The sequence below is a fragment of the Papio anubis genome, chromosome 17 (assembly GCF_008728515.1).
Source record: "Papio anubis isolate 15944 chromosome 17, Panubis1.0, whole genome shotgun sequence".
NCBI lineage: Eukaryota > Metazoa > Chordata > Mammalia > Primates > Cercopithecidae > Papio > Papio anubis.
Window position 1 is genome coordinate 73,162,011 of NC_044992.1, and position 23,639 is coordinate 73,185,649.

General features: G+C 55.6%; 2 protein-coding genes across 2 annotated transcripts; one reads left to right on the top strand and one right to left on the bottom strand.

Annotated features, from left to right (window-relative positions):
- The first annotated feature begins 1,253 nt into the window (after positions 1 to 1,253).
- TSPAN10 (tetraspanin 10) lies at positions 1,254 to 8,705 on the top strand. Its single transcript, XM_031656979.1, has 4 exons — positions 1,254 to 1,281; positions 2,610 to 2,851; positions 5,061 to 5,698; positions 7,852 to 8,705. Exons 1-4 carry the CDS (start codon positions 1,254 to 1,256, stop codon positions 8,243 to 8,245), a joined length of 1,302 nt encoding a protein of 433 aa, XP_031512839.1. The 3' UTR covers positions 8,246 to 8,705.
- A 1,684-nt stretch (positions 8,706 to 10,389) lies between these two features.
- Positions 10,390 to 13,396, bottom strand: PDE6G (phosphodiesterase 6G). The gene is made up of 3 exons (XM_009191464.2): positions 12,903 to 13,396; positions 11,553 to 11,593; positions 10,390 to 11,069 (listed from the first exon to the last, which is right to left on the bottom strand). Exons 1-3 carry the CDS (start codon positions 13,046 to 13,048, stop codon positions 10,993 to 10,995), a joined length of 264 nt encoding a protein of 87 aa, XP_009189728.1. The 5' UTR covers positions 13,049 to 13,396; the 3' UTR covers positions 10,390 to 10,992.
- Between the last annotated feature and the right edge of the window lie 10,243 nt (positions 13,397 to 23,639).

The following is a 23,639-nucleotide window of genomic DNA, read 5'->3' on the forward strand; positions in this document are numbered from 1 at the left end:
TGCCACCACGCCCGGCTAATTTTTTGTATTTTTAGTAGAGACGGGGTTTCACCGTGTTAGCCAGGATGGTCTCAATCTTCTGACTTCGTGATCCACCCGCCTCAGCATCCCAAAGTGCTGGGATTATAGGCGTGAGCCACCGTACCTGGCCTGGAATTACTTGCTGACAGTCCTAGAAGCTAGAATCCCAGATGGAGGTGTCAGTAGACGTGGTTTCTCTTTTTTTTTTTTTTTTTTTTTGAGACGGAGTCTCACTCTGTCGCCCAGGCTGGAGTGCAATGGCGCGATCTCAGCTCACTGCAAGCTCTGCCTCCCGGGTTCACACCATTCTCCTGCCTCAGCCTCCCGACTAACTGGGACTACAAGGCGTGAGCCACCGCGCCCGGCTAATTTTTGTATTTTTAGTAGAGACAGGGTTTCACTATATTGGTCAGGCTGGTCTTGAACTCCTAACCCCATGATCCGCCCACCTTGGCCTCCCAAAGTGCTGGGATTACAGGCGTGAGCCACTGTGCCCAGCCATCCCCATCTTTCAAATACAGCTGTTTGTCTAAAAAAAATAAAATAAAGGCCGGGCGTGGTGCCTCTTGCCTGTAATCCCAGCACTTTGGGAGGCCCAGGCAGGTGAATCATGAGGTCAGGAGTTTGAGACCAGCCTGACCAACATGGTAAAACCCTGTCTCTACTAAAAATACAAAAATTAGCCAGGCGTGGTAGCACGTGCCTGTAATCCCAGCTACTAAGGAGGCTGAGGCAGGAGAATCGCTTGAACCTGGGAGGCAGAGGTTGCAGTGAGCTGAGATTGCACCACTGCACTCCAGCTTTGGCAACAGGGCAAAACTCTGTCTCAGAAAAATTAATTAATTAATTAATAATAACATTAAAAAATAAACAAATAAAAATGTGGCCGGGCACAGTGGCTCATGTCTGTAATCCCAGCACTTTGGGAGGCCGAGGTAAGTGGATCACCTGAGATCAGGAGTTCAAGACCAGCCTGGCCAACATGGCAAAACCCCATCTCCACTAAAAATACAAAAAATTAGCTGGGTGTGGTGGCGTGCACCTGTAATCCAAGCTACTCAGGAGGCTGAAGCAGGAGAATCACTTGAACCCAGGAGGCAGAGGTTGCAGTGAGCCAAGATCGTACCACTGCACTCCAGCCTGGGTGACAGAGCGAGATTCCGTCTCAGAAAAAAGAACTTCACTCTTTTATGCCCAAATCATATTGTTCTGTGGGAAGCTAGTAGGGAGACATGAAGCAAGAACACAAACAACTACCAAGTGAAGCAAAGTCAAGCACCTTGTGATACTGTAAAAGGAAAAAGGTGTTCCAGAAGCCCAGGAGAGGGTGGGCTACAGCTCCCCGGGCTGGAGAAGACGCCTTTGTGGAGGAGATGGTCTGAAGCTGGCTGGGGAGACAGGGAGGGTTCCAGATGACAGGGATGGCACAGTGAGGAGATTTCAGGGAACAGCAAAGGTCAGGGACACATGGATGCCAGGCCCGGGACCAGCAAGCCGCCCGTTCGGCTGGATCGTCAAGTGGTGAGCAAGATCAGCGGTGGATACAGCTAAGGAGAGAGTCAAGCAAAAGAAGCTGACACACCCACGTAGGGGCAAGGTGACGGTGGAAACAGCATGTGGTGTGCGGCGGATCCCAGGTGTTCACTCTTTCTCTTGCCATGAAAACATGTGCAGAGGCTCTCCTTGAAGCAGAGACTCTCCTTGAAGTCTCTTCTGCCCGAGAACTCCAGAGGTCTCATGAGCTCCCAGCACCTTTGACAGACATATCTACACCTCACACATCCCACATGGAACCAGCAAGGCTGGGGAGGGGGCATGCCCAAGGTGGCACAGAATTGGTGGCAGGTGGCATCCCACGTTAGAGACCCCAGAGCACTCTAGTCCAGGCATAAGCACACAGTAGTGACCACAGCACGTTCCTGCTCCTGAGAGGCTCAGGGGGTGGGGGAGCCCCAAGCCCAGTACCTTAAAACCAGGAAGGAGGGCTGGGCACAGTGCCTGTAATCCCAGCACTTTGGGAGGCCAAGGTGGGCGGATCACCTGAGGTTGGGAGTTCGAGACCAGCCTGACCAACATGGAGAAACCCATCTCTACTAAAAATACAGAAAATTAGCTGGGTGCAGTGGCACATGCCTGTAATCTCAGCTACTAGGGAGGCTGACGCAGAAGAATCACTTAAACCCGGGAGGCAGAGGTTGCAGTGAGTCGAGATCACGCCATTGCACTCTAGCCTGGGCAACAAGAGCAAAACTCAGTCTCAAAAACAAAAACAAAAACCAGGAAGGAGGTGATCTGGTGGGTGGACGCTGCTTCATTCGTGCAGTGAACAAACCCGGGGGATAGATTGGCACTGGGGCTACTGATGGGTCTCTTGGGATTGGGGTTGTGAACCAATTTGCCGGGGTCTGATTCCCTGGTTGGGAGCTGATGGAGCAGCTGCTGACCCTGCAGAGCTGAAGTCCGCCCGGGGGCCCTGCAGTGACAGCCACAAGGCTGGCCCCCAAACATCGCACCTGCGCAGAGCTTAAGGGATCCACAAAGCCAGGGCTGGGGAGAAATGTGTCTCCACAAGCAGAGGCCGCCTTAAGCTCTAAAATGTGATTCTTCACATGACTCAACTGTGACTCCGGCATCTGGGTGGGGCTCGCAGCTCCTCCATTTCCATGCCCAGGGCTGCACCGTTCACAGACCAGCCCAAGGCCACGGTCAGGACCAGCCCAGCAGCCCAGCCACAGAGGAGCCAGCGAAGCTCTCCCGGCGCCTGTGCTGGGGGCTTTCTGTTCCAGCATCAAGGATGGAGGAAGGGGAGAGGAGCCCCTTACTGTCCCAGGTGAGCAGTGTCAAGTGGCCTTGCCCTGAGGCTGGAGATGTCCCCAGCCCTGAGGTCCCAAGGGCAGTCCCTGGGCTGGGTTCACACCCACCCCTGCCCCTGGTGCCACCCCACACCTCAATGCTGAGATTGGGTTGGGGGGTGGTTCTAGGCAGCCCCCTCCCGCTTCCCCACTGCTACAGTTCTCTCAGCCCCATGCTGGCCTCTGGTCAGGGGATCTGCCAGGTCTCCCTAAGGGCCTTGGGGGCAACCTTTGGCTCAGGGTGCAGGAGGGGGTGAAGGCAAATGTCCCTTGCAGCCAGCCTCCAACGGCTTCTGGCCTCCAGCAGCCCCAGTCTGGCCAACCAGGCACTGGCAACCTGTCCTTTTGCTTCAAGTGACTTGTTGAGGTCTTGGGGGTGATAAATAACCCTCCTCTGGGGCCGGGCACGGTGGCTCACCCCTGTAATCCCAGCACTTTGGAAGACTGAGGAGGGAGGATTGCGTGAGCCCAGGAGTTCAGGACCAGCCTAGGCAATGTAGCGAGACCCCGTCTCTACAAAAAATGTTATATATATATATATTTTACATGGAGTCTCGCTCTGTCACCAGGCTGGAGTACAGTGGCACAACCTTGGCTCACTGCAATGTCCACCTCCTGGGTTCAAGCAATTCACATGCCTCAGCCTCCGGAGTAGCTGGGATTACAGGCACACGCCACCACACCCAGCTGATTTTTTTAGTAGAGACGGGTTTTTACCATGTTGGCCAGGATGGTCTCCATTTCCTGACCTCGTGATCCACCCGCCTTGGCCTCCCAAAGTGCTGGGATTACAGGCATGAGCCACCATGGCCGACCTACAAAAAATAATTTTAAAAAATTACCGGGACATGGTGGCAGTGCTTGTAGTCCCAGCTACTCAGGAGGCTGAAGAGGAAGGATGGCTTGAGCCTGGGAGTCTGAGGCTGCAGTGAGCCGAGAGCCTGAGGCTGCAATCAGCTTCTTCCTGGTGAAACTGGGTTGGAACGGGATCCTTGCCCAGCGCACAGCCATGGCTTCTTTTTATTTTTATTTATTTATTTTTTTCAGATAGAGTCCTGCTCTGTCACCCAGGCTGAAGTGCAGTTGTGCGATCTCTGCTCACACAACCTCTGCCTCCTGGGTTCAAGCAATTCTCCTGCCTCAGCCTCTGGAGTAGCTGGGATTACAGGTGTGTGCCACCGCGCCCGGCTAATTTTTTTTTTTTTTAAGTAGAGATGAGGTTTCTCCGTGTTGGTCAGGCTGGTCTTGAATTCCTGACCTCAGGTGACCCACCCGCCTCAGTCTCCCAAAGTGTTGGGATTACAGGCGTGAGCCACAGCGTCCAGCCCAGCCATGGCTCCTTATTCTCCTTTTTAAAAAACCTCTGTTCCCAGCAGAACTGGCCACCTGCAGGGCTGCCTCTTTCCCCACAGAGAGAGACCAGCAGGCCTTTCCTGCCAGTGGGCCAGGGGGTCCCCTCTGAAGGCCATGCAAGCCCTCAGATGGTCTCCCTGAGCTCCTGGGCACCCTCCTCCCTGTCCTGGGAGCCTGTTGGGCAGGGGACTGTCCTGTCCTTGGCAGCAGGGCTCAGTGCCATGTCCACACTCGGTGTGGGCTGTTGGTGGGGCTGAATGAGGGGGTGCTGGGATGTGAGGACTGGTTTCAGAGGGGAAGGGAAAGGGCAGCCATGTGGGCCAGCCCCTCTGGCTGGTGAGGAAGCCCCTTTATGCAAGGTCGATGCTGCAGGCACATACAGACTGATTCAGACAGACGCTGTTTCAAACGCTGGGGAAGCAGCCCTGCCTGTGCACTGCAGGAAAGCCAGGGTGGCCCTGACCCAGGGAGGCCGCAGCCACCCACACGCAGGACGGGAGAGAGTGGGTGTGTTCACTGAGCGCCACCCTGCCTGGTCTTCACCACAGCCTTTCAGGGTCTGCTCATCACCCTGTTCTAAAGGTGGGGGCCCACACACCAGTAGGCAGCAGAGTTGGGGCCCTCATGGTCCCTTCTGCTGCCCAGCCAAGCAGGACAGCCCTGAGGGCCCCCTGCCCCTGGCTGTCCACATCTCTGAGCTCCAGTTCTGCCCTCCGCCATCCAGCATCCTCCCATCCCTTGAAGGCTCTGCCACTGAGCTCTTCCCTGACCCCTCACCAGTTGTCACAGAGTCTGGGTGAATGCGGTCTCACCCTGTTACTCCTCCCTCTGCAGGAAACTGCAGGCCAGAAGCCCCTCTCTGTGCACAGTCTACCCACCACAGGCTGTCTAGATCCAGTGCCCTGGGAGGACCAGGCGGACGCCTGGGGCTGCAGCTGCTGTCCCCCAGAGACCAAGCGCCAGGCCTTGAGGGGCACCCCTGGGAAAGGACCAGCCCCTTCCCTGTCCATAGGAAGCAGCTGTATCAAGTATCTGATCTTCTTCTCCAACTTCCTCTTCTCCCTGCTGGGGCTGCTGGCCCTGGCCATCGGGCTCTGGGGCCTGGCCGTCAAGGGGTCTCTGGGAAGTGATCTGGGGGGGCCCCTGCCCGTAGACCCCATGCTGGGGCTGGCACTGGGGGGGCTGGTAGTCAGCACAGTGAGCCTGGCTGGCTGCCTGGGCGCCCTCTGTGAGAACACCTGCCTGTTACATGGCTTCTCCGGGGGCATCCTTGCCTTCCTGGTGCTTGAGGCCCTGGCGGGGGCCCTGGTGGTGGCCCTCTGGGGCCCGCTGCAAGACAGCCTGGAGCACACCCTGCGTGTGGCCATCGTTCACTACCAGGACGACGCAGACCTGCGCTTCCTTCTCGACCAAGTCCAGCTCGGGCTGAAGTGCTGCGGGGCTGCCTCCTACCAGGACTGGCAGCAGAACCTGTGAGTCTTGGAGTGGGCGAGGGACAGGGCCGCCACAGGGTCCCAGAGGCCACACACCCTCGTGTGTGTACACACAGTCACTCACATGTGCACACTCAATCCGTGCATGCCCACATGCACGCACACGTGTACCTACATGTACACACATATCCACACTGACACGTCTCGTGCTCACAGGTTTCACGCATGTGGACGCACACCTACACACTCCTCTACACTGACATGAACATGTTCTCATGTGCACACACAAAACAGCCTCACACTCAGGCACACACTCAAACTGAAACATGTTCATACACACACATGTCATGCACACAAGGCACAGGGGTGCTTGCCTCTCTCAGGGCCCCAGTCAGCCCTGCGGCCCCCAGTGTGTTTCTGTTCCCCCTGCCAGGGCCAGGAGGACTACCCAGGACCTTAGTGGAGAAGCTGAACCCGCAGACTTAGAAAGTCATTTTTCTGCCGGGCACGACGGCTCACGCCTGTAATCCCAGCCCTTTGGGAGGCCAAGGCGGGCGGATCACCTGAGGTCAGGAGTTCGAGACCAGCCTGGCCAACATGGTGAAGCCCCCTCTCTACTAAAAACACAAAAATTAGCCAGGAGTGGTGGCAGGCACCTGTAATCCCAGCTGCTCAGGAGGCTGAGGCAGGAGAATCACTTGAACCCAGGAGGTGGCGGTTGCAGCCAAAACCGCACCACTGCACTCCAGCCTGGGCAACAGAGCGAGACTCCATCTCAAAAAAAAAAAAAAAAAAAGACCGGGCGTGGTGACTCACACCTATAATCCCAGCACTTTGGGAGGCCGAGGTGGGCGGATCACGAGGTCGGGAGATTGGGACCATCCTGGCTAACACGGTGAAACCCCATCTCTACTAAAAAATAGAAAAATTAGCCAGGCGTGGTGGTGGGCACCTGTAGTCCCAGTTACTCAGGAGGCTGAGGCAGGAGAATGGCGTGAACCTGGGAGGCAGACCTCATAGTGAGTCAAGATCATGCCACTGTACTCCAGCCTGGGTGACAGAGTGAGACTCTGTCTCGATAAAAGATCCAGTGCAGGATTTTCTTATGTTCTGCTTGAGGGTAGCTGTCTGTTTTTGTTTTTGTTTTTTGTTTTTTGATGGAGTCTCGCTCTGTTGTCCAGGCTGGAGTGCAGTGGCTCGATCTTGGCTCACTGCAGGGAGGGTAGCTGTCTGTTTCATTAGCTATCCTCAGCGCATGCACACCCCGAGCAGCACGTACTCTCCATGCCACACCCAGGACAGAGGATATGCACTCTGTCCCCCAAGCCTTCTTGGTGCAGGTATCAGGGGCAGCTGAACACAACAGATGAAGTCATAGGCGATCCTGAAAACTGGCCATCGGGACCCAGCAGTGGCTAACAGGTGGGGTCCTTCCAGACTCTGCGAAGCACCACATAGGTTGCTTTTTGGCCACATGTGACTGGGTTGGTGGCAGCCCCCCTAGTGTCGTGATGCCACGTCTGCTGCTGGCCTCGACCCCCTCCCCTGCCTAAGTGGAGAACGCTCTTCTAGAGTGGAGAGGGCATGGGGATGAGCCTGCAGGTCTGCTGGGCCTGTGTGCAGAGCCCCGGACACCAGTGGATGCCTAGGGCACCTGGGGACTGCCTGACCTGGGCTGTGATGAGATCAACACTCCCCAGCCACCCTGGGAGCTCCTCCCCTGCCCCTGCGTTCTGTCACTGCCGGGTACTGCCTCTCAAGCCCTTGCTCTTCCCAGTAAGACCTGTGGACCATTCCAGAAGCCTCTGCCAGAGTTTCATCCACCCTCCCCCGCTCCAACTCTACCTTCTCAATGAACTCAGCAGCCTCTGCGGAGGGAGGTCCGCTCATCAATGCTTGTCTGTTTCCCCTTCAACCGTCTCATTAAATATCCTCCTGCTAGTCAACACAGCCACCACCCCTACCTGCAAGTGCAGAGGACTGCCATGCACAGGGATACGCTATAGAGAGCCAGGTGCTGTGTGTGTCCGTGTGTGCAGGCGCGTGTGCGAATATGCGGATGTATGCACGTGTGTGCATGTGCCTGTGTGGCCATGGAAGGGTGAAGGTGGGTAGGCAACATTCGCTTCTGTGCCTAGTCCCAGAAGAGCGGGCCCTCCCCGCCAGAACTGACGCCTCCGTGCGCTTTGCAGGTACTTTAACTGCAGCTCCCCCGGGGTGCAGGCCTGCAGCCTTCCTGCCTCCTGCTGCATCGACCCCCGAGAAGATGGAGCCTCTGTCAACGACCAGTGCGGCTTCGGGGTCCTGGGCCTGGATGCGGACGCAGCTCAGAGAGTGGTGCACCTGGAGGGCTGCGGCCCGCCGCTGCGGCGGTGGCTGCGCGCAAACCTGGCGGCCTCGGGCGGCTACGCAATCGCGGTGGTGCTGCTGCAGGGCGCAGAGCTCCTGCTGGTCGCCCGGCTGCTCCGGGTACTCGCTGCCCGCAGGGGCGCGGCGTCGGGCCCCGGAGCGCGCGGGGAGGACCGCGCTGGCCCCCAGAGCCCCGGCCCCGGCGCCCCGGCGGCTGCCGACCTCGCCCGGGGCTGAGCGCATGCCCTGGAGTCCGAGGCTGCCACGCACAGGGATACAGGGGGCACCCCCGTCCGGCTAAAACGCGCTGCCTGCGCCGCCGCTGCCGCCTGATTTCGCTCGGGCTTCCGGAGACTTCGCCGTGGGACCTCCCTAGCTTGCCCACGCCGCGCGCTCTGCGTCCCCCACGCCAGCTCCCAACGGAGGGCGCCCGGCAAACCCACGGGGTTGGCGTGAGGAGCACGAGGGGCCGGAGGAAATCCTGGAGCTGACCCTCACCTCCGAATCCCCACTCCCACCCCAGCCGCACACTTCCCACCTCCTGGCGCCTCCCTCCCCTGGGGCTGCCACCCCTTCTGGGCTCGTGGTGGTGGAGCTAAGGTCCAGGCCTCTCCCTGCCGAGTGCATTTTTGGGGAGAGAGTAAATGTTTTATTGGGGTGTATCATTCACACAGTAAAGACACCAATCTTCGAGGCAGCGTGGGGAAATTCTTACCCATCTAAGCCTGTGAATCCACCACAGGTCCGAGCGGGGAGTTCCAGCCCCTGCCGGCGCGCTCAACCGCAAGTTAGCCCTGCTCTGACTTCATTGCCAGGGCCAGTGGGGCCTGTTTTGGGCTTTCACCGTAAGTGGAATCCCAGAGGGTCTGTCCAGAGTCAGATCTGGCCCTTTCTGTGAATGGACTGGTCCATATGAACAGGGGGCTACTGTGAGGGCGCCTGCTGCTGGGCCAGCTTGCAGAACTCTTGCTTCCCCTGGATGTGGTGTCAGGAGTGGGATCTCTGTCACAAATGGGCATGTTTTGTTTTTGTAGTTTTGTTTTCAGACAGGGTCTCACTCTGTCACCCAGGCTGAAGTGCAGTGGCAGGGTCTCAGCTCACTGCAGCCTCTGCCTCCTTAGCTCAAGCAATCCTACCACCTTAGCCTCCTGAGTGGCTGGGGGAGCTACAGGTGCCTACCACCGCAACAAAGACAATTTTTTTTTTTTTTTTTTTTTTTTTTTTTTGGTGGTCTTGCTCTGTCGCCGGACTCGGAGTGCAGTGGCCGGATCTCAAAGCTCACGCTGCAAGCTCCGCCTCCTGGGTTCGCCATTCTCCTGCCTCAGCCTCCCAAGTAACTGGGACTACCTGAAGCCCTTCATCTCGCCCGGCTAGTTTTTGTATTTTTTAGTAGAGCCCGGGGTTTCACCGTGTTAGCCAGGATGGTCTCGATCTTTCTGACCTGAAGTGATCCCACCCGTCTCACGACCCCTCCCAAAGTGCTGGGATTACAGGCTTGAAGACAGCCACCCGGCGCCCAGCCTTTTTTTTTTTTTTTTTTTGAGATGGAGTTTGCTCTCTTGTTGCCCAGGCTGAAGTGCAATGGTGTGATCTTGGCTCACCACACCCTCTGCCTCCCAGTTCAAGTGATTCTCCTGCCTTAGCATCCCAAGTAGCTGGGATTACAGGCATGAGCCACCATGCCCGGCTAATTTGTATTTTTAGTAGAGATGGTTCCTCCGTGTTGGTCAGGCTGGTCTTGAACTTCTGAGCTCAAATGATCTGCCCACTTTGGCCTCCCAAAGTGCTGGGATTACAGGTGTGAGCCACAGTGCCCAGCCTCATTATTGTTATTTTCAAATATAGACAGGGTCTCGCTATGTTGCCCAGGCTGGTCTTGAACTCCTGGGCTGCAGTGATCCTCCCGCCTTGGTCTCCTAAAGTGCTGAGATTATAGGCATGAGCCACTATGCCCAGCTACAGCCAGTTTTAGTGGGCACTGTCTAAGGACAAGCTGGCTGGGTGCTCTGGGGGAGTTGCTAGTGTCACTGTGCCTCAGTTTCTTTCTTGTGAGGTGGGAGTAGGAGCTCCAGGCTCACAGCGTGTGGCATGAGCCATGTCCCATCTCACCTTCTCTGTGAGGCCTGCTCCAGCCACGTGCATGCTTCATTGACTATGGTCCCTGGGTGTGCACCAAGGCCTTCTGCCTCGACCCAGCCATGGCCTGGTGTCTCAGGGCCACCAGCAAGGCTCAGTGAGGGTGTGAGCCCAAGGGCTGTCTTCCCGCTCAGTCAGGCCAGCCTCTCCTGCCCCACTGCCCACTGCCCACTCCTTCACCCACGTGCTCCTGCTCAAGTGACCCCACGACAGGCCCTGTCCCATGCACAAATATGCCACAGACAGGCGAGGGCACACTAATTTTATTTTGAAATAGGGACTGCAAGGGCGGGCTGTATTGAGAAGGATGGCCCCCTGGCGTGATGAGCGTGGGGCCTCATCTGCTCACTGTACACACCTGGAGTCCTGCTACTCAGTGTTTCCAAACCAAGGGCACCCACCTGGGAAGGGATGCAGAGAGAGGGAGCTTCTCTGCACCCCCATAGAGGCAGGACAGGGGGCTGGGGTGCAGAGGCACTCTGGGGACACCCTGCCCTGGCTTTCCAGCTGGGAGGAGGGGATGACCTGGGGTCCAGCAGGCTCCCGGGCTGGGGTCCACTTCCCGTTCTCCCTGGGAGGGGAGACTCGCCAAGCCTCTCTGCGGGCAGGACTGAGGGGTGGGCCCAGTGTTGAGCAGGGCCTGGCCAGCCCCTGAGGGGGCGTCCTGGAGGGAGGTGGTGGGCTCCTGGTGACTGGTATTAATATGTAGGGGGGGACCTGAGGACACAATCCCACACTGGTGTCCAGGTGCCATCTGGGCTAGGGGGACTTCTCAACAGGAATCCTGAGCAGGGTTTAGAGCAGAGAGGGCAGGAGGGGGAGGGTCTGGACCTCAGCAGGGCTTGGTGCTAGATGATGCCATATTGGGCCAGCTCGTGCAGCTCCAGGTGGTTGAAGGCCTCCCAAGGGCAGATGACCGTGATGTCTGTGGGAGAAAGGGGCCTGGATCAGAGAGGATCCCATGGCCCAGGGACCCCCACCCCTGTGGCCCTGTTTCCCACAGCCCAGGTGTAGCCCTACAGTGTGCTGAGTGGGGGTGTGCAGACCCTGGCGTGGGGCCCTCCTCTGGGGACACACTGGCTGTAGGGGAAGGAGGGTGCAGCAGGTCCAGGGGAGGGAACCAGAGGGTGGGGCTTGCTGAAGGGGGAGGAGGCAGCAAGGGATTCTGTTCTTTCCCAGACCCCTCCCCTCACCTGGTGCAAGTGTCCCAAATGGGAACAGCCTCACCTTCCAGATCCAGTGGATCTGGAGCTCAGTGTTGGGGGAAGAAGTGATGGACAGGCTGGGGGTCTCTAAGTGAAAAGCAGGGGAGGTGGGGGCCGAGGTGGGCTGCACTGGGCCCTGGGCGTGCTCGGTGTGCCTGGGGGGACACGGGCAGACCTCAGGTTGGCACTGGCAGCTGTCGTACCTGTTCCCAGGCCTTCCATTCCAGGGATGTCATCCCCAAACCTGCAAGGACAGAGCAGTCAGGGACATGGCGGGGCCCAGCCCTGGCTCAGTCAGCCTGAGGCCTGAGGTCATCTCTAGCCTTCCTAGGAGATGAGGCATTTGTCTGGGAGCCCAGTGGGCAGAGACCCGCCTCCTCCCCAACCTCCTGGGGCTTGGTGGGCCTGAGGGGGCGTCCTTCACAGACGCACAGTGAGTCTGCTACCCCGAGCATCATGGGGCTGAGGCCCAGAAAAGGAGGTGCAAGCCCCAGGGTGCTGGGCAGGTGCGTGCCCTGAGGGAGTACGGAGGGGGTGCGTGGTTGGTGTATGGTTTGAGTGTAGATTTGTGAAGGTGGCTTGTCTGTGAGTGTGCCTCACGTGTGCACATGTGGCGGTATGAGCATGTTTGTGCACACACATGAGAGTGTCATGCCTGTGTGTGCACCCACATGTAAGTGGACACTCCTCAGTGCATTGTGCCGTGGCTGTCCCTGGGTGGCAGTGGCTGTATTTTTTTTTTTTTTTTTTTTGAGACGGAGTCTCACTCTGCCGCCCAGGCTGGAGTGCAGTGGTGTGCTCTCAGCTCACTGCAAGCTCCGCCTCCTGGGTTCACACCATTCTCCCGCCTCAGCCTACCGAATAGCTGGGACTACAGGTGCCTGCCACCACGCCCAGCTAATTTTTTGTATTTTTTAGTAGAGACAGGTTTCACCGTGTTAGCCAGGATGGTCTCGATCTCTTGACCTCGTGATCTGCCCACCTCAGCCTCCCAAAGTGCTGGGATTACAGGCGTGAGCCACTGCGCCTGGTGGTTTTGTTTTTTTGAGACGGAATTTTGTTCTTGTTGCCCAGGCTGGAGTGCAATGGTGTGATCTCGGCTCACCGCAACCTCTGCCTCCCGGATTCAAGCAATTCTCCTGCCTCAGCCTCCCGAGTAGCTGGGATTACAGGCGTGCACCACCACACCTGGCTAAATTTGCATTTTTAGTAGACAGGGTTTCACCATGTTTGTCAAGCTGGTCTCAAACTTGCGACCTCAGGTGATCTGCCCGCCTCAGCCTCCCAAAGTGCTGGGATTACAGATGTGAGCCACGGCGCCTGGCCGGCAGTGGCTATATTTTCAAGCATGGTTGGCAGTAGCATCTGGAGCAGGTGACAGGAGCCCCCAGTTCCCCTTCCCCCTCCTCCATCCCTGCTCAGGCCCTCAGGCACCGCCCTACCTACCCCAGCTGTGAGGCTGGGATCACTCACCCAGTAAAGTGGCCCAAGGCCCTGCCGTGCCTCCCCTTCCTGTGCAGCTTTCAGAGGCCCCATTCCCCAACTCTGCTTACCCTTGGACGCCTTTCTTTGGGGGCTTGCTCTTGAACTGCCTGGTTTGTCGCTGCTTAAATTTAGGGGGTCCTTTCCTGGGGGTGACAGGTCCCCCGACCACCCTGGTGGCTGACCGGAACTCAGCCTTGGGCGGCTCCAGGTTCATGGCGAGGCTGATGGAGACACCGTGGCAACCCTGGCTCCTGGACTCCCTCCTGCTGCAATCTGGGGACAGACCAGGCCCGGGTCTCAGTCAGCCCTCCTGCTTCCAACCCTTGTGGGGGTCTCAACCCACCAGTGGAGGGGCTGAGACCCAGCCCCGCCAGCCCCAGCGTCATCCAGACGACAGCCCCTGCAATCTGCCATGGGGCAGCTAGCCTGCCAGCCCTGCTTGGGCCGCCCACCGTCCACTGGCGCACTCCTATTCCCCTTGCCTAGTGGATGCCCCCCCAGCAACGCTGGCCACACATAGCTCCGGCCTCTCCCCTGCGTCCTGGCCTCCCTCGCCCCACCCTACAATCCACAGCAAACCTAGCCTCCCAGCCTGGGGCAGGTCCTGAGCCTGGAGTCCTCACCGCCTCCCTGTGGGTGACCACTGACAACCTCCTGCCCCTTCCCCCGCATTCCCCACCCCAGGGGAGCGTGACTGGGGAGCATTCAACTGCTACTCTTGTTTGTTTGTTTGTTTATTTTTTGAGACAGAGTTTTGCTTTTGTCGCCCGGGCTGGAGTGCAGCAGCACAATCTTGGCTCGCTACAACCTCCGCCTCCCAGGTTCAAGTGATTCTCCTGCCTCAGCCTCCTGAGCAGTTGGGATTACAGGTGCCCGCCACCACGCCTGGCTAATTTTTGCTTTTTTTTTTTTTTTTTTTTCAGGGTTTCACCGTGTTAGCCAGGATGGTCTCGATCTCCTGGCCTCGTGATCCGCCCGTCTCGGCCTCCCACAGTGCTGGGATTACAGGCTTGAGCCACCGCGCCCGGCCTAATTTTGCATTTTTGCATTTTTAGTAGAGACGGGGTTTCACCATGTTGACCAGGCTGGTCTCAAACTCCTGACCTCGTGATCCACCCGCCTCAGCCTCCCAAAGTGCTGATATTACAGGCGTGAGCCACCGCACCCGGCCCAGCTGCTACTCTGTTGAGAGTCCTCTGGGGCTCCTGCTGGGACTGGGATGAGACCCAAGTGGCCCCTCCCCTGCCTGCCCGGCCCTGCAGATGAGCCTCGAACGGCCCTTCCTGATGGTTAGTGGGGTGGGCTCCCTCCATCTCAGGTCCCCGCTCAGGGAGGCCTCCCCTGAACTGCCGCCCTGCAACCCGTGTCCTCAGGTTCTGATTTGCTTCTTCTCATCACGCGTCGTGTTAGCCCTCATTCTGGGCTGGTGAGCGTCTCCCCGGGCTGTTGCCCTCTGATTCTTATTGATGGGTTTATTGCTTTCTGCCTCTTGTCTGCGTTTTGCGGTTGGGGTGCTGTCAGTTCCCTTCACCCACTCATGGAGGGATCCCTGAGCCCCTCGGCACCATGACGGGCACTCCGCAGTGCTGATGGAAAATGACCCACAAAATGGGGGGCAGGGTGACCCTGGGAAAGGGGCCTGTCTCAGAGACTCGGGGCTGAGCTGTGAAGTCCTGTGTCTCCCAACCCCACTTCACAGACGGACAAGCTGAGGCTCAGGGAGGGAGGGTGCTGGGCGTCTGTCTCCCCTCCTGGGGAGTCCCCAGGCCCTCTGTTCCTGGAGCCAGCTTGGGGAGCAGGGTCACCCGCCTGGCACGGCGTGGCTGAGTGGCCTCGGCTGCTCTGGACAAGGCCAGTGTCCTTGCACCACTGCACAGGGTGACCTCTCCTCCTCCTCTCCCTAGAGCCTCTCCCCAGATGCCCTAAGCCCCAGTGACCTGGGCCAAGGGCAGTCCAGCTTCCCCTAAGCCTATTAACAGCAGAGGGGGATTCCTAATCTCCCGGCGAGCTGCTGCCAGACGCACATGCTGCCAGAAGGTTCTGGAAGGAGGCACATGACAGACAGGAGGGGCAGCTTGCCCGCACTCGATGCCCCAGGGACTACCTCTTAGGGTCCCCTTTCCTGCCCCTGGTCTTTTTTGCTGGAATTCCTGACTCCAGCCCTGGGCTACCACCAGTTGTTTGCTGAGCTTCAGGCGTGGGAGTGACCAGAAAGCAAGGGCAGGTGGCCCATTCCGGGGAGGAGGGCTCTGCAAGGGGTGCTGGGCACCTGGGATTGGGGTAGACCCTGCCATGGCGCCTTCCCTCAGTAGGGTTCAGCCTCTGTCCCCAGGACCGGGACCAGCACCAGCCTGCGCAAAACCAGGACTCAAGAGCCTGGTGGTCCCAGCTGCTCAGATCCCACGGCACCCAATCCTCATATCCTAGACAGCACAGGCCCCATCCAGCTGCTTCCCCAGCCCCAGGACATGGGCGGTCCTGGGCAGCTCTCAGCGCTGATGGAGCTCCAACCATCAGATGCCATCCACGTGGAAACCGCTGCCTGCACTGCCCGGGCCTGACCCAGCCTGTGACTGGCATCCACTCAGGTCAGCTGAGCCCACGTGGCCTGAGGTTCCCAGACCGTCACTGGCTTGGGGATGGCAGCAGCACTGGTTACCATGGGGGAGCAGAGGAGGTGGTTGGCTGGGAGTCCTCTCTGAATAACAGGGTGGTGGGTAGGCTTCTGCAGACCCGGACCTCAGCCACGGTGGTAAAAGCCTGTCAGCTCCCTGCCCTGTGGGCGATGGGCAGACCCCCACTAACTCCCTGGGGGAGGTGGCTGCGAGGAAAGACAGCGGGGTTGGCCACTACTCACCAAGTGCAGGGCAGGTCTCAGGGGTCCATGCTATGAGTGCTGGGCCTTCCTCCGCAGGGTGCCAGCCCGGGTATTTATCTTGCTGCTTCGTGAGCTGATTAGGCGTCTCAGTGCCACGCTAATGAGATTGTTGGGCCCCAAGGGGGGACACAACCACCAAAGTTTCTGGGGATGGGGAGGAGGGGCTCAGGTGCCGTCAAGGGCTCCAAGGAAGGACACCTGGCAGATGGGGCCGGGACAGGGAGAGAAGTGTGACCCTGAACAGCCAGGCTCCTGCAGCTGCCTATCTTCCAGATGGCAGCACCCACAGTGGCCGCTGTCTGGGGCCTCCTTACTGCCTTTCCTGACCCTGCCTGACCTCTGAAGAGCCCACCTTCGTGGTCCCCAAAGCCCTCGGCAGCCTGGCACTCACCCACTGCTGTGGCCTCACATCGCGCCCCTCCCACCCCAGGGCCTTTGCACCTGCTGCTCCTGAAACCAAACAAGGACCCTTCTTAGGGGCCTGTGGGTCTCCCCAAGCACAGAAGCAAGGACAATGTTGAGTTCCTTCAAGGGCAATCCAGGCCCCCAGCCATCCCTGAGAAGCAAATGAGCAGCCAATCCGCAGGAAGGTCACGGCACACAGACCTCAGATGAGCAGGAGCTGAGGACTGGCCTCTGACAGCCCTTCTCTTACCTAAATTTCTTCCTGAGGGGCCTGGAAGAGGCCATGCCCAAAACCCAGAGCTAACATTCTTTCCTGCGGATCCCAAAGTTTTAGACAAAGCTTTGCCTCCACACCAAATCAGAAAACCTTTGAATCCACCTCTGACTCGTGGGCCCCAACTTCAAGATCTCCTTGCTATTTATGCCAAAACCAGTGTACAGCCTCTGTGTACTGATTTATGACTTTGCCTGTGACCTCTGCCTCTGCACCTTTAAAAACCCGTAACTCAGGCTGGCCGTGGTGGCTCATGCCTATAATCCCAGCATTTTGGGAGGCTGAGGTGGGCGGATCACGAGGTCAGAAGATCTAGACCATCCTGGCTAACATGGTGAAACCCTGACTCTACTAGAAACACAAAAAAATTAGCCAGGTGTGGTGGTGGGCACCTGTAGTCCCAGCTACTCGGGAGGCTGAGGCAGGAGAATGGCGTGAACCTGGGAGGCAGAGTTTGCAGTGAGCCGAGATCATGCCACTGCACTCAAGTCTGGGTGACAGAGTGAAACTCCGTCTCAAAATAAATAAATAAATAAATAAATAAATAAATAAAAACCCATAACTCGGCCGGGAGCAGTGGCTCTCAAACAGCGCTTTGGGAGGCTGAGATGGGAGGATCACTTGAGGCCAGGAGCTCAGGACCAGCCTGGACAACTTAGTGAGATCCCTGTCTCTACAAAAAATAGAAAAATTAGCTGGGTGCAGTGACTCACTTCCTATTTAATTTATTTATATTATTTTTGAGACAGAGTCTCGCTCTGTTGCCCAGGCTGGAGTGCAGTGGTATGATCTCGGCTCACTGCAACCTCCACCTCCTGGGTTCAAGCAATTCTCCTGCCTCAGCCTCCTGAGTAGCTGGGATTACAGGTGGGTGCCACCACACCCGGCTAATTTTTTATATTTTTAGTAGAGACAGGGTTTCACCATGTTAGCCAGGATGGTTTCAATCTTCTGACTTCGTGATCTGCCTGCCTCAGCCTCCCAAAGTGCTGGGATTACAGATGTGAGCCACCGTGCCCGGCCACAGTGGCTCACTTCTATAGACCCAGCTACTTGGGAGGCCGAGGCAGGAGGATCCCTTAAGCCTAGGAACTTGAGGCTGCAGTGAGCCGTGGTCAAATCACTCCAGCCTGGGGGACAGAGCAAGATTCCATCTCTGAAGAAATATGAAAATTTTGAAAAATTAAAAACAAAACCTGGCCAGGCACAGTGTCTCACGCCTGTAATCCCAGCACTTTGGGAGGCCGAGGCAGGTGGATTACTTGAGATCAGGGGTTCAAGACGAGCCTGTCCAACATGGTGAAACCCCATCTCTACTAAAAATACAAAAATTAGCTGGGCGTGGTGGCGTGTGCCTGTAGTCCCAGCTACTCAGGAGGCTGAGGCAGGAGAATCGCTTGAACCCAGGAGGCGGAGGTTGCAGTGAACCGAGGTCGCACCACGGCACTCCAGCCTGGGCAACAGTGAGACTTCGTCTCAAAAAATAATAATACAAGTATAAATAGTAAAATAAAATAAAATGTATGAGTACTCCTTTCTTGGTATCATGTATCATGGACAACATACAAACACATGAAAATACATAAAGCTCCAAACAGACCTAAACAAAGACCCTATAGCCTTGATTTTAAAACTCTAGCCATGAGACTGGCAAAAATCGCTAGTCCAGAAAGGACAGCCGGATTCGAGTTATGCCGCAATAAATGGAATAAGTCAAAAACCTCTTATCCCACATGACCCAATCCCTCACTCATCCCCAGAGGAAACAAGATTGCGATTCAACTTTTTTTTTTTTTTTTTGAGACAGGATCTGGCTCTGTCGCCCAGGCTGGAATGCAGTAGTGAAATATTGGTGGTTGCAGGAATTCAAGGTTGCAGAGAGCTATTATTGTACCACTGCACTCTAACCTGGGTGACAGAGTGAGACCTCAACTCTGAAATAGTAAAATAGGCCAGGCATGGTGGCTCATCCCCGTGCTTTTGGAGGCCGAGAGGGGTGGACCACCTGAGGTCAGGAGTTTGAGACCGCCCTGGTCAATATGGTGAAACTCCGTCTCTACTAAAACTACAAAAATTAGCTGGGCATGGTGGCGTGCGCCTGTAGTCCCAGCTACTCAGGAGGCTGAGGCAGGAGAATGGCGGGAACCCCGGAGGCGGAGGTTGCAGTGGGCTGAGATCACGCCCCTGCATTCCAGCCTGTAGCCTGGACAACAGAGTGAGACTCTGTCTCAAAAAAAAAAAAAAAAAAGTTAATTACATGGGAATGGGAATAAACTAATAAATGACTATAGTAAATATTTTTGACTTTTTGTTTGAAATATTACTGATTTTCTTTTTGTTTTCCAGAATCAAGACTGTTTCTTTCTCCCTTTCTTTCTTTCTTTTTCTTTTTTTTCTTTCTTCCTTCCTTCCTTCCTCTCCTTTCTCTCTTTCTCTCTCTCTCTCTGTCTCTCTCTCTCTTTCTTTGAGACGGTCTCACACTGGTTGTTTGGCTGGAGTGCAGTGGTGCGATCCGAATCACTGCAAACTCTGCCTCCTGGGCTCAAGCGATTCTCTTGCTTTAGCCTCCCAAGTAGCTGGGATTACAGGTGTGCGCCCGCCACCACACCCGGCTACTTTTTTTGTATTTTTAGTAGAGACAGGGTTTCACCATGTTGGCCAGACTGGTCTTGAACTCCTGACCTTGTGATCCACCCGCCTCAGCCTCCCAAAGTGGAATTACAGGCATGAGCCACTATGCTCAGCCTCTTTTTCGCTAATTTTTTTTGTATTTTTAGTAGAGAGGTGGTTTCACCATGTTGGCCAGGCTGAACTCTGGACCTTGAACTCCGGACCTTGTGATCCACCCTCCTCGGCCTCCCAAAGTGCTGGGATTACAGGTATGAGCCACCATGCCCTTATGTCTTTTTCGTTTTGAGACAGAATTTCAGTCAGTCACCTAGACTGGAGGGCAGTGGCATGATCTTGGCTCACTGCAACCTCTGTCTTCTGGGTTTAAGCAATCCTGCCTCAGCCTCCAGAGTAGCTGGGACTGCGGACACAAGCCACCATGCCAGGCTAATTTCTTTTTTTTTTCTTTTTTTTTTTTGAGACGGAGTCTGGCTCTGTTGCCCAGGCTGGAGTGCAGTGGCCGGATCTCAGCTCACTGCAAGCCCCGCCTCCCGGGTTCACGCCATTCTCCTGCCTCAGCCTCCCGAGTAGCTGGGACTACAGGCGCCCGCCACCTCACCCGGCTAATTTTTTTTGTATTTTAGTAGAGACGGGGTTTCACCGTGTTAGCCAGGATGGTCTCAATCTCCTGAACTCGTGATCCGCCCGTCTCGGCCTCTCCGCCTCCCGGGTTCCTGCCACTCTCCTGCCTCAGCCTCCTGAGTAGCTGGGACCACAGGCGCCGCCACCTCGCCCGGCTAATTTTTTGTGTTTTTAGTAGAGACGGGGTTTCGCCGTGTTAGCCAGGATGGTCTCGATCTCCTGACCTTGTGATCCGCCCGTCTCGGCCTCCCAAAGTGCTGGGATTACAGGCTTGAGCCACCGCGCCTGGCCAAATTTCTGTATTTTTAGTAGAGACAGGGTTTCACTATGTTGGCGAGGCTGGTCTCGAACTCCTGACCGTAGGTCATCTGCCTGCCTCAGCCTCCCAGAGTGCTGGGATTACAGGCGCAAGCCACTGCACCTGGCCAACAGGCTACTTTTATTACATAGTAAAGTGAATACCAGAACTACAAAGGCAGGAGGTGTAAGTTTGACTTTTTATTGGGAAGGGAGGTTGTTGAGTTAAAAGAGCAGCAAATGAAGCAAGAGTAAGGAGACTCCTCGTCGCCACAGATAGACATGAGCCTGTAAGATGTGACATAGAAGGCGTTTCAATTTGTGACCCCAGCCCAGAGGTGACAAGTGCTTTTCCATTCAATCTAATACATCTGATTTCTACTAAGAAGGAATACGGGCCGGGGCGATGGCTCATGCCTGTAATCCCAGCACTTTGGGAGGTCGAGGCGGGTGGATCACGAGGTCAAATTGAGACCATCCTGGCTAATACGGTGAAACCCCGTCTCTCATAAAAATACAAAAATTAGCCGGGCATGATGGTGGGCACCTGTAGTCCAAGCTACACGGGAGGCTGAGGCAGGAGAATCACTTGAACCCGGGAGGTGGAGGTTGCAGTGAGCCGAGATGGCGCCACTGCACTCCAGCCTGGGCAACAGTGAGACTCCGTCTCAAAAAGTAATAACAATAATAGGCCGGGCGTGGTGGCTCACGCCTGTAATCCCAGCACTTTGGGAGGCCGAGACGGGCAGATCACGAGGTCAGGAGATCGAGACCATCCCGGCTAACACGGTGAAACCCCGTCTCTACTAAAAACTACAAAAAACTACCCGGGCGAGGTGGCGGGCGCCTGTAGTCCCAGCTACTCGGGAGGCTGAGGCAGGAGAATGGCGTGAACCCGGGAGGCGGAGCTTGCTGTGAGCTGAGATCCCGCCACTGTACTCCAGCCCGGGAGACAGAGCGAGACTCCGTCTCAAAAAAAAAAAAAAAGAAACTAAATAGTGATGTGGAACACTCTTTTAATTGTCATTCACCACATTTTCATATCTTCACAGTAATGCAAAACACAGTCACTTGCAGAACTGGTTCTGATTACTTAAATACCAGGTATAATATTAGTCCTCTATGTAATTGTTTGGAAGTTACTTATGTTTACATGAAATGAAACTATTAGGCCAGGCACGCTGGCTCATGCCTGTAATCCCAGAACTTGTGGAGGCTAAGGTAGGCGGATCACCTGAGGTTGGGAGTTTGAGACCAGCCTGACAAACACGGGGAAGCCCTGTCTCCACTAAAAATACAAAATTGGCCAGGCATGGTGGCGCATGCTTGTAATCACAGCTACTCAGGAGGCTAAGGGAGGAGAATTGCTTGAACCCAGGAGGTGGAGGTTGCAGTGAACCAAGATTGTGCCATTGCACTCCAGCCTGGGCAACAAGAGGGAAATGCCATCTCAAAAAAAAAAAAAAGAAAAGAAAAGAAACAAAACGAGACTATTCAGCCGGGCATGGTGGCTCACACCTGTAATCCCAGCACTTTGGGAGGCTGAGGCAGGTGGACAGCTGAGGTCAAGAGTTCGAGACTAGCTTGGCCAACACGGTGAAACCCTGTCTCTACTAAAACTACAAAAATTAGCCAGGTGTGGTGGTAGGCGCCTGTAATCCCAGCTACTCGGGAGGCTGAGGCAGGAGAATCGCTTGAACCTGGGTGGCGGAGGTTGCAATGAGCCAAGATAGCGCCACTGCACTCCAGCCTGGGGGACAGAGTGAGACTCTGTCTCCAAAAAAAAAAAAAAAAGCCGGGCATGGTGGCAGGTGCCTGTAATCCTACCTAGTCGGGAGGCTGAGGCAGGAGAATCACTTAAACCCGGGAGGTAGAGGTTGCAGTGAGCTGAGATAGCACCACTGCATTCCAACCTGGGTGACAGGGTGAGACTCCGTCTCAAAAAAAAGGAAAATCTTTAAATCTACCTATGACCTGGAAGCTCCCTCCCTTCAAGTTGTCCCTCCTTTCCTGACCAAACCAATGTACATCTGATAGGTATTGACTGATGTATTGTGTCTCCCTAAAAAGTATAAAAGCAACATGTGACCACATTGGGCACATGTTGCCAGGACCTCCTGAGGCTGTGTCATGGGCATGTCCTAAACCTTGGCAAAATAACCTTTCTAAACTTATTGACTGCTAAAGAACTCATCCCTGGAACCAAAACCTGCCTGTTCCCCAAAAACTATTGAAATAAAAAATAAATAAATTGGCCGGGCGTGGCAGCTCACACCTGTAATCCCAGAACTTTGGGAGGCTGAGGTGGGCAGATGACTTGAGGTCAGGAGTTTGAGACCAGCCTGACCAACGTGGCAAAACCACGTCTCTACTGAAAATACAAAACAGCCAGACGCGGTGGGGCGTGCCTGTAGTCCCAACTCCTTGGGAGACTGAGGCAGGAGAATCGCTTGAACCCAGGAGGTGGAGGTTGTGGTGAGCTGAGATCAGGCCACTGCACTGCAGCCTGGGCCACAGAACAAAACTTCGTCTCAAATAAATAAATAAATAGATTGATTGAGGCCTGTCTCGGATACTTTTTGTTCATAGCTCTCACCAACTAAACAACTCATGAAAACGAAGCAGTTGGCCGGGCACAGTGGCTCACACCTGCAATCCCAGCACTTTGCGAGGCCAAGGAAAGTGGATTACCTGAGCCCAGGAGTTCAAGAGCAGCTGGGTGACGTGGTGAAACCCCATCTCTAGTAAAAATACAAAAAATTAGCTGGATGTGGTGGTGTGCGCTTGTAGTCCCAGCTACTTGTGTGGCTGAGACAAGAGAATCGCTTGAACCCGGGAGGCGGAGGCTGCAGAACTAAGCAGTCCACGGACACCAAAAACATGTACCTGGGTCTTTGGGCGACTTGGTGGGGAGTGGCATCCCGTGAGCACAGGATGAGGAATCTTACTTCAGGAATTCTTGCTGAGAAAAGTGTGTCAGCAAGGCAGCCCAGCAGAAAGGAATGCATTCACTGGCTCAGGTTGTCTTAGATAATAGGGTAGCCTTAGATTACATCTTAGCTGAGCAGGGAGGAACGTATAAGGTTGCAAATCCCACATCCTGTACTTACACAAATATATCTGCAAATATTAAAAACTCATCTAGGCGAAATTAGAGAACAGGTCACTTGGTTAAGGCAGGTTTCCCTGTCACTGAGGACTGTTTTCCTTCCTTGTTTTCTTAGATTTCTTATTTTTGTTTTTTTTGTTTTTTTTTTTTTTTGAGATGGAGTCTCTCTCTGTCACCCAGGCTGGAGTGCAGTGGTACGATCTCAGCTCACTACGAGCTCCGTCTCCCGGGTTCACACCATTCTCCTGCCTAGGCACCCCCCACCATGCCCGGCTAATTTTTGAATTTTTAGTAGACAGGGTTTCACCATATTAGCCAGGATGGTCTCGATCTCCTGACCTCGTGATCTGCCCGCTTCAGCCTCCCAAAGTGCTGGGATTACAGGCATGAGTCACCGCGCCTGGCTGGTTTTTTTTTTTTTTGGAGATGGAGTCTCGCTCTGTCACCCAGGCTGGAGTGCAGTGGTGTGGTCTCGGCTCACTGCAACCTCTGCCTCCCAGGTTCAAGCAATTCTCCTGCTTCAGCCTCCCAAGTAGGTGGGATTACAGGCACCCGCCACTGTGCCCAGCTAATTTTTGTAATTTTAGTAG

Bases quoted from the DNA above. Each gene is read 5' to 3' on its own strand.
- TSPAN10 (XM_031656979.1), top strand. From the start codon at position 1,254: ATGAAGCAAGAACACAAACAACTACCAA. The intron at 1,282-2,609 runs GTGAAGCAAAGT...GGCCGCCTTAAG, and splicing joins AGAACACAAACAACTACCAA to CTCTAAAATGTGATTCTTCA. The intron at 2,852-5,060 runs GTGAGCAGTGTC...CTCCCTCTGCAG, and splicing joins GGAGCCCCTTACTGTCCCAG to GAAACTGCAGGCCAGAAGCC.
- PDE6G (XM_009191464.2), bottom strand. From the start codon at position 13,048: ATGAACCTGGAGCCGCCCAAGGCTGAGTTCCGGTCAGCCACCAGGGTG. The intron at 11,594-12,902 runs GTAAGCAGAGTT...CTGTCCTTGCAG, and splicing joins CCAAAGAAAGGCGTCCAAGG to GTTTGGGGATGACATCCCTG. The intron at 11,070-11,552 runs GTACGACAGCTG...TTTCTCCCACAG, and splicing joins AATGGAAGGCCTGGGAACAG to ACATCACGGTCATCTGCCCT.